At 32.7% G+C, this 10000-nt stretch overlaps 2 protein-coding genes across 3 annotated transcripts in view; both read right to left on the minus strand.

Annotated features, from left to right (window-relative positions):
- The window catches only part of lzts3b (leucine zipper, putative tumor suppressor family member 3b), a 17031-nt gene extending 15155 nt beyond the window's left edge, over positions 1-1876 (minus strand). For both annotated transcript variants that reach the window (XR_009272629.1, XM_058785636.1), the window contains exon 1: positions 1696-1876. The gene's annotated coding sequence lies outside the window, so the exon portion shown is untranslated. The remainder of the gene's footprint in view (positions 1-1695) is intronic.
- A 4903-nt stretch (positions 1877-6779) lies between these two features.
- The window catches only part of sprb (sepiapterin reductase b), a 3564-nt gene continuing 343 nt past the window's right edge, over positions 6780-10000 (minus strand). The window contains exons 1-3 of the mRNA XM_058785834.1: positions 9738-10000; positions 8375-8665; positions 6780-7113 (exon numbers count right to left, since the gene is read on the minus strand). The exon at positions 9738-10000 is cut by the window's right edge and continues 343 nt beyond it. Of these exons, the coding sequence (XP_058641817.1) occupies positions 6923-7113; positions 8375-8665; positions 9738-10000 (745 nt within the window). The 3' untranslated portion in view covers positions 6780-6922. The remainder of the gene's footprint in view (positions 7114-8374; positions 8666-9737) is intronic.

A 10000-nucleotide genomic window follows, 5' to 3' on the forward strand; every position in this document is an offset into this window, starting at 1 on the left:
TGTCTCAAAAGAAGAGCATTTATTTGAAATAGAAATCTTTTGTAACATTATCAATGTCTTTACTGTCACTTCTGATTAATTTAGGATCAAACTACTTGCATATTTATACACTAGTGTTAAAATATTTAGGGTTGGTAAGATATTTTTGAAAGAAGTCTCTTCTGCTCACCAAGGCTGCATTTATTTGATTAAAAATACATTAATTTTTCTTTAAATATATATATATATATATATAATTAGAATTTAAAATAGCTGTTTTATATGTGAATATCTGTTTAAATGTAATTTATTTCTGTGATGCACAGCTGAATTTTCAGCATCATTACTCCAGTCTTCAGTGTCACATGATCTTCAGAAATCATTCTAATATGCTGATTTGCTGCTCAAGAAACATTTCTGATTATTATCAATGTTGAAAACAGTTGTTTTTGTTGATGCTGAAAACACAGATTTGATCACAGGACTAAATTACATTTTGCAATATAGAAAACAGTTATTTGAAACTGTAATAGTATTTCACAATATTACAGATTTGATCAAATAAATAAAGCCTTTGTCAGCAGAAGAGAATTCCTTCAAAAATATTGAAAGCTCCTATGAACCCCAAACCTTAAATAGTAGTGTACAAAAATTCAAGTAGTCTGAACGATTCAATTATAAACATTTTATTCAGAAGCATAGAATGTAGCATTGCAAATTGCTCAGAATGGTTCAAGAGATGTAGGTGAGACAGCATCCAAACAATGGAGAGCTTCAGTGCATTAACAGTTGTGATTTTTTGCATGATCCCCAACATAAACAAATGCACTTACTAAAACTAAACCTTAATGTGTTACAGCGACCGTATGCAAGCATCAGCATCATGTGAGCAGCAGCCAGATTGATCCAGGCTTGTGTTTGACACCGGTAACGTGACATCCATGTGCATGAAAACACACCATGAAAGACAGAAGCTGTTTGATCTCACAATGAGCTGCAGCACCATGACCAGCCAACAGAGGGTTCACACTCCAGTGCTTTGCCATTACCTCATCTGTTCTCGCACTTACACATCTCACACACATTTGCATTGGCACCTCGGCTTGTTATGGGCCACGAGGTGAGCGTGTGTGGCTTTGTGTGTAAGGTAAGATATAGTTAAACTTTAACTGGCCCCACAAGGCCGCTAATCTTCACGAAAACGAATGCACAACAAGTTGCACAATCATCTGAAACCTCAGATGACCAACTCTCTCCAAACCCTGAGCCTGTGCGTTTGCACAAAAGATTGCACGCGCTGTTGTTATCCAACATCTGAACGGAGATCTGCAGCACCTTCTGACAGCGCGGATCCCTTTGAGCATCAAAACACTGCATCTTAATATAGACACACTCTCCATTTTCTGCTCTCCACACAAACAAAGACGCACCATGAAGATGGAAACCAGGAGATGGGTTGCTTTTTCCCTCCTTCCCACTATCAGTGCATTACATAATGCGTGCTCGCTGCTTTATCTGCGAGAGAGAATGGAGATCCGTGCATTGGTTTACTTCCAGTCGAGTGAGTCGCAGTGATAGTGGAGCTTCTCTCTCTCTTTCTCTCTCTATCTCTTAATCTCTCTCTCTCTGTGTCTATTCTTCTATAATCAGTCGCTTCACACATCGACAACGCTTTCGTTTCGCGTATAAAATCCACATGACTGCGATTGTACTCACTGTTTCAGCACCGCGGACAGCGACGCGCGTCACGTCAGCCGCGTTCATTCACCGTGCCGGTCGCGTCGCGTCGCGTCCATAAAACCGAGCGGCGTGTATCTTGACAGGAGCAGTTCTCGGGTGTTGATGAGGAGGAGGATGATGATGATGATAGTCAGTATCAGCTGAGCCACACACCCACCTTCGCCCCGCCCCTGTGCCGCACGCCAGCAACGCCCCCCGAAACGCCGACGGCACTGCGCATGCGCGTAGTATATGTCAAGCTATTCAGTCAGGCAGGCGTTTGTACTACGCGCATGCGTACTGCGTGATCCTCCTGAGGGAGATCCAAAATCATCAGTAAGAATATTTATGTGTTTCATCAACATATATTGTTTAGGAAAGTCAGAATTGTTGTTTGGGTACCCCAAGTCTTCGTAAAGGGGTTCAAAACAACCATAATATTTTCTAGTCTTTAATAATTAATTGACGTAGCTATTGTCCAAAACAGAGCTGTAACCGAGTGCGATTCGTCACCACTAATATTCAGATAAATAAGTGAAAGTGGAAAATATGGGTTTTTCCAAAAGTAGCTACGTTTCTGAATGAATCGGTAGTTTGGAATGATTCTGTTGTGTAAATGATTCAAATGACTCATGAAATGAGAGACATGTACGCTTGTCGCCGCCTACTGGCGGAATGACGTAATTTGCAGAAACGGAGTGAACAAACTGCAAAAAGGCTTATCTGTTAATTATGAGTATAAACATAGGCACCTGGCCAGGGGTCGGAAATGAAGGGGGGCATGGGCCAAATTTGCCCCATGCACAATTAAACTAAATCTATCATGACTGTAAATAAATCGAAAATGAAATTAAAAGTGTCCATTGTGGCATTAAATTAAGATCTGTTTATATTGCAAATTGATTGCAACCACTTACAGTGAAAAAAAATAGTATCATTTTTTTCAGTGTAATTACTGTTTTCGCATTATTGTAAGCGGTAGTTTTAGGGTTGGGGTAGATGTAGATGTTAATAAAACACAATCTACTTGGTAGAAAATAAAATTTATTGTTAGCTTCTGGTTTTAGCTGTATGCCTACTAGCCACACCCTGTCAGGTGCGTTCTAGTGATGGGAAGTTCGGATCATTTTACCGATTCGGGCCTTTGAGTCTCGTTTAGCAAAATGAACCAATCTTTTTTCGAGTCATTTCGTTCATTTTAGCAAAATATATTTAAAATGTTATGTGTTACTTTCCTAACACATCTACTACACTGTAAAAAATTATCGTGATTTTAACGGTAAAAAACTGTGAAAATGCTACAGTAAAAACCTGTTAAATGGTTAACGGTAAGTTTCTGTAAAATTTACAGGGAAAAACCGTAAACTGACTTTGATGTTTTTTTCTTTGAAATAACTATGTTTCGTCTTAGTTTTTTCTTATCAGTTATGTTTATTAGGGTTGTATGTTACATCTAAGGTTGTTAAATTAATGTTTATTGCATATTTCAGTTGAATGAGTCTCACCATGATGGTGTTTAGTGCTTGTGTGAATGACACTGTGCACCTTCTATATATGTTATTATTTAAAAGCTGCTTGTGATAGGCTTTGGTTCATCGTGTGACTTTCTCATCAACACCTGCATTTGGTGGTTATCAGTGTAATAGAAAGGTACAAAACAGATTTCAGTACTTCAATAGGTTGGTATATTAACATTATATCAGTTAATGAAATTACAGTATTTAACTGTAAATTTAAGTTAAAACCGTAAAACCTAAAGTGTTGTTACCGTATTTTTTAGGGTAGAATTCCGGCAACCACAGCTGCCGTTTTTTTAGCGTAAATTTTACGGAATTTTTTTTACAGTGTACTATGCAAACGTTGATCACACTACAAACAAGACAAAACTATAATGCTATATGAAACAGAAAATATGAATTCGTTATTTACCTGGGTCTGATTAGCTCACCTCACCACTTCGACAAGTAACAAGTCTTTGGGTTTGAGTCAATGTGACACGTAACAGCCCCGTCACATGATGAACGAACGACTCGAAACAGGTGAACTAATTCCAGTACAGAACCTATAGGATACCTTATTTTGTATTGTATAAAAACTTGTTATTAATTGTTATATTACAATCCTGGCATATTTTATTCAAACACCTTATTTTTTTGTAAATAAAAAAGCCTGACAAAGTAACTGCTTAATACCTATAAGCATATCGTTGCATCCATCGATTCCGCCATGTTTCTCATTGACACGCCCCCAACTCGTACAGATCGTTAGCATTTAGCAATTTATAGTAAATACTATAGTGTTTTTGAACCATACTATAGTAAAGTACTTGAATTAATTTGTTGTGGTAACTATGGTAATATAACAACTATACACTGTAAAAAGTGATAAGTTGACTTAACTTAAAAAAATTGAGGAAACCCGTTAAGTACATAATAATAATAAAAAAAAAAAAGTTAAGTGAACTTGACAATTCAATGAACTTATTTTTTAAATTATCATTTACTTAAAAATTTTAAGGCAACGGGTTTTCTCAATTTTTTTAAGTTAAGTCAACTTATCACTTTTTACGGTGTAGTAATATAAACAAATTACTTTACCCAATACTGTACTAAGTTTTCTACAACTATAGGGAATAATATAATACAGTACACTACAGTTTACTCCAGTAAAAACTAAAGTATAGTACAGTAGCCTGTTTTTTTTTACAGTTTATCGGTCCACTAATACTACAGTATGCTGTAGCATTCATTAAGAAAGTGTTGTAAATACTATAATATATATACAGTATAATGCACTTTACTATATATGGTTCAAAAACACTATAGTATTTACTCTATAGTATTTTTTTCATGTGGGTATGAGTATAGTAAAGATTGTTTTTGAGAGTCCTCACATATTTTCAGTGTTTGTTTTGCAAACGTTCTGCTCCTCTAATACCAAGTATACAAAACTTATACAATTAATTAATACTCCAGTGCTGAACATACAGACTCCATTCACATTTTGTTTGGTGGATATAAATCATTAATTATTCATTTTAAAATGTAATACTTTTACAGCAACATTTAACACTGAAGTTTAAAATCTCTCTGACTTGTATTAATAGAGTATTCAAAACCAGCTGTGATGATGCTATATTTAACCATTTACATTTACATTTGCATTGATGTAAGTGCCTAAAAAGTGTTTTGAGCATAGCTTGTTAGTGTTTTTGTTTATTTGAGGTGAAGTATTGCCATGTAGGTTTGAGTTTATAAAATATACACCTTTGAGTTCTCATAGAATAAGTCTTGATTGAATCACAGAAACAGACTGCTTCTCTCCAATCACGTCCATCAGTGTCTGTTCACTTTGCTCTTTTATCTCCAGGAGAGCAGCATATATATATATATATATATATGATCATCGTCAGCGCAGGTTATTTCAGCTCTTGGTCTCCATTCACAAATTCACTGATGACATCACCACGCAGCTGTTACCGTGGGAACCGTCTCCATCAAAGAGACGCGCGTCATGTGACGGGGATACAGCCTGTAAGTGTTAATGTCAGATCATATTAGTCAAATCTCTGTGAATATTCAGATGGCACAAAAAATCTGCTTTTACCAGTATAGTGTATGATTAAAGGAAAAATAATATTTTTATTTTATTCTGTTTAAAAATCATACATTTATGAGCTGACGAGGCAGTACTGATACAAATGCTTTAGCTAGAGCGATATATTTAAGTTAATACTTGTTTAAAACAATCACTTCAGTAATGTTTGTACCATTTTCTGTTTATTGTGAACAAAATAATTGTATTTACTCCATTCAATAAATGCACTGTTGTTTTCACTTTAAAAATACAGAAATATTTAATTTAAAAAAGCATATAATCCTGAAAGCTTGAAGCAAATCCCATAGAAATTTAATATGGCTTTACAGTACCAATAAATTATGTTTTATATTAGTGCTGTCAAACGATTAATCGCGATTAATCACATCCAAAATAAAAGTTTTTGTAATATATGTGTGCACTGTTTTATATATATATATATATATATATATATATATATATATTGATATTATGTATATATAAATGCACACACATACAGTATATATTTTGAAAATATTTACACACACACACACACACACACACACACACACACACACATCTAAATATATTTAATATATAAACATAACATATTTTTAATATAATATATACATGCATGTGTGTGTATTTATATGTACATAATATTCACAGTACACACACATATATTATGTAAACAAAAACTTTTATTTTGGACACGATTAATTGTGATTAATTGTTTGACATCACTATTTTATATATATTTTCTATTACTATCATTGGTCATGTATTATTAAATAATATATTATTAATATCATGTTTTTTTATTCATTATAAAGTGGTAATTATGTTTAATTTATAATAATTTTATTATATATTAAAATTAAACACTCGAATTAATAAATTATATTAACTATCTGAATCTAACCATTTGAGTAAATGAATAAACAAAATATTTTAACATGTGTTTAACATAATTTTCAGTTATTGAACTGTTGATTTAATTGAATAATAATTAAATTCTTTGTTCAATAATTCTGTCATTAAAGTGTTCACTTTAAAAATAAGAAATATAAAATAATTTAATATACCTTTACAATAACAATATGTTTTGAGATGAGAGGATTTTATTGATTATGTATATCATATATCATAATTTATTACCAGATGGATACCCAAATTAATAAATGATATTATCTGAATCTACCCATATCATGTCAAATAAAATAAAAAAAAAAAAACCCTAATACCATGCTTTTACATATTCTTCAGTTATTGAAAAACTGTTGATTAAATTACTTTGAACAAAACTGAAAATCAATAACAAGAGTTTTAAATCTATAACATTTTAAAGAATGACATATTAGATAAACTTAGCAATCATTGTGTCACAAATGGGGTGAATTTTTTCCCCTCCACCCTGAAATTTTCCTGTTTCTCTGTGTATTTGTGCAGGAACACCACTAGATGTCCTCAGCTGCTTTATCAGAAAAAGACACAGAATGCCTGAACATTCATTCATTTATTCCTTTTATAAAAACACAGTATTTCTAAACAGATTTACAGATTTTTAAGACCTAAGAATACAAATCTATCAACAACATCAGACTCAACATCAGTGCACAGTATGTACAGTATCTGAGAGCTGTGTGCATCAGAGCTCATAGAAGTCCAGATGCGCGCCGGACTGGAAGTCGTTGTCCTGAAGCAGCTTCATGAGTTTGGCTCCGGATGTCTCGCAGGAGAGCAGCTGGCCCTCGGAGAACATGGAGGAGAAGGAGCGCCGCAGCTGCAGATCTCCGGAGAAGCGGCGCGCCTGCAGCTGCATGTCTGTGTCCAGAGGACCTGCGTTACAAAACACGCTGGTCTCATAAACGCTGATTGACTCGCTGTAAAAATCGCTGTAGAAGCACACGTCTCTCTGTTATCTGTGTGTTATCAGCTGTGTGTTTTTCCTGGTGTCACATTGTCCTCCAAACCAGCCATTCCCAAACCAAACACCTCTGAGCCAAAATAATCTTAAAAAGTCCCCTTGAGATGTTGTTTTTGAGAGTTCATATTTTAATATTTTATCAATTGTAAAATTAGTTTTTTTATTTACATTTTTTTCATTCTGCACTTTTATGATTTAGATTTGAGTGTTTTATTTTATTCATTTTCCAAAATTATTTATTTTAATTGTTAGATTTTTATAATTATTGTTTATTGTTTATAAGTGATTTATTTATTTTACAGGTTTATGGTTAAATTTCAAGCGTTTTATTTTAGTTGTTTTTGTTTTAAAATTAAGTTATTTGTTTTGTTATATGATTTAATTTCAAATAAGTGTTTTATTTTTTGTTTTTATTTTAATAGTTTTTTTTTTTTTTACATTTTATTTGATTTAATTTAAGTAAGTGTTCATTTGAATTGTTTTCACATGACATTTTTGTGATTTAAAGTTTTGTAAGTTTTTTTAATTGCTTTTTGAATTTTACATTGTTATGATTTCATTTTAATTTGTTTTACTTTAATTGTTTTTGTTTTAAAATTAGTATTTTGATTTTACATCTTTTTGATTTAATTTTTAGTAAGTGTTTTGTATTAATAGTGTAAAAAAAATGTTTTTACATTTTTGTTTTTTATTTATTTTATAAGTGATTTATCTATTTATTAATTTTTACTTCTTCAGACAAATATTGTCCAACAAACCATACATCAATGGAAAGATTATTTATTCAGCTTTCAGATGATGCATACATCTCAGTTTCCAAAAATTTACCCTTATGATTGGTTTTGTGGTCCAGGGTCACAATTATTTATTGCAAATAAATGATGATTAAATTATTTTAATTTTACATTTTTATGGTTTGATTTTTAGTGTTTTATTTTATTTATTTATTTTAAAATGATTTATTTAATTTCCCATTTTTGTGATTTAAGTGTTTTATTTTAATTGTGTTTATTTATTTATAACTTTACATTTGTATGATTTTGTTAATTATCAGCTCATGAACCCTGAATTTGGGAAACCCTTAAACAGACAGAAACAGTGTGATTCTCCTGAATAACGTTGTCATTTGTGCCTGTGTGTTAGTGACAGATGTGAGCGATCCTCAGCACTCACCGGGTGCGTAACTGAGCACTCTTACGTCCGGCTCCTCCTCGGCTAACACGCGGAACATCATGTCGCGGGCAGCTTTCCCGGTGCAGTACAGGACCCAGGACGGGAAGGGCTTCAGCGCACACAGAGAGCTGATGTTGACCACCGAACGCCGCAGACTCAGACGGTGAGGAAACGCTTGCAGAACGCCGGCCGTCAGACTGAGCGCTCCGCTGACGTTCAGCGACAGGTAACGGTTGACCTCGGCCGGATCCGTGAACGTCAGAGCGAAGCGAGACACGTCGCCCAGAGACGCTAAAACCAAAGAGGACAAACTATCACTCACCTTCTTCACATTACTGGAGAAAGATCAGCTTTCACTGCAAACTACTCAGGATTTCTGTCTTGTTTTTCAGTGCAAATATCTAAACATCCTTAAATTGAGATACATTTACTGGAAAAGCATTAAATGTATTAAAAGGAAGAAAATGTATGTTTACAAAAAATAAAAAACAAATAAAAAGTGCCAAATTTGTTTTCCTTTTGAATTAAGTTTTTTAAATTTTTTCTGACCTCATTAGTAGATATATGTTCTTGTTTCAAGCATAAACTCACTTAATTTTTCAGAAAACAAACTTGATGAAGTAATTTTGCTTCCAGTAAATGTCTTTATTTAAGAAAGTTTAAATATTTGTCCTGGAAAAGAAGACAAAAATAATGAATAAGAAAATCATATTTTGCAGTTTATATAAATCAATAATAAAAAATAGGATTCAGTATTTAAATATTTATTGATTTCATAATGTTTCAATATTAGTATTGGAAAACAAGACAAAAATACTAAATTATTTAAAAAAGATTATATTAAATTGATAAAATTCAATAAAACATCAAACAAATTAGATATAGATTATTAACTTATTTTTGAATTTGTAGAAAATGTTTTTTTTTTTTTTTTTTAAATGTATTTATTGTTATTTTACGTTTTTGATTAGATTTTTGTGTTTTATTTAATTATTTTTATTTTTCAATTATTAATTAAAATTTACATCTTTATGATTTTAATTTTAGTAAGTTTTATGCTGTTTTTATTAAAATTGTAATTTTACATTAAGATTTAATTATAGTGTAGTATTTTTACTTGTTTTTATTCTAAAATTATTTATTTAAAAAATAAAAAATTAGAAATGAAATAATAAAAAATAAGTGAAAGGTAAATTTAAATAAATTAATATATATAATACATCTAACAGTACAGTACTATATGGCATCTATAATTTTTTTTACATTTTATTTAATACTGTTTAGATATTTGTACTGGAAAACAAGACAAAAATACTGAGTAAGAAAATAATTTTTTACAGTGGAATGACAAACTCCGGCGCACCTGCGTTGTTGATCAGGAGTATGTGGTCCAGTTCTGACACTGAAGTCTCTTTAGCTGCCTGAACTGTTTTTTCCACGCCTTCCTTCTTCTCCAGATCGGCTTGCACGCAGCGGATGTCCAGTTTGTTCTGTCCGCCGTACAGGGTTATGATGTCCTCCTTTAGCTGGTTGAGCTGCTCTGCGGATCGAGCGACCAGCATCAGGACCGATCTGGGCTTCAGCAGGCAGCTGAGCTGAAACGCCAGTGTCCGGCCGAAGCCTTTA

Source organism: Onychostoma macrolepis, chromosome 08 (assembly GCF_012432095.1).
Source record: "Onychostoma macrolepis isolate SWU-2019 chromosome 08, ASM1243209v1, whole genome shotgun sequence".
Lineage (NCBI taxonomy): Eukaryota > Metazoa > Chordata > Actinopteri > Cypriniformes > Cyprinidae > Onychostoma > Onychostoma macrolepis.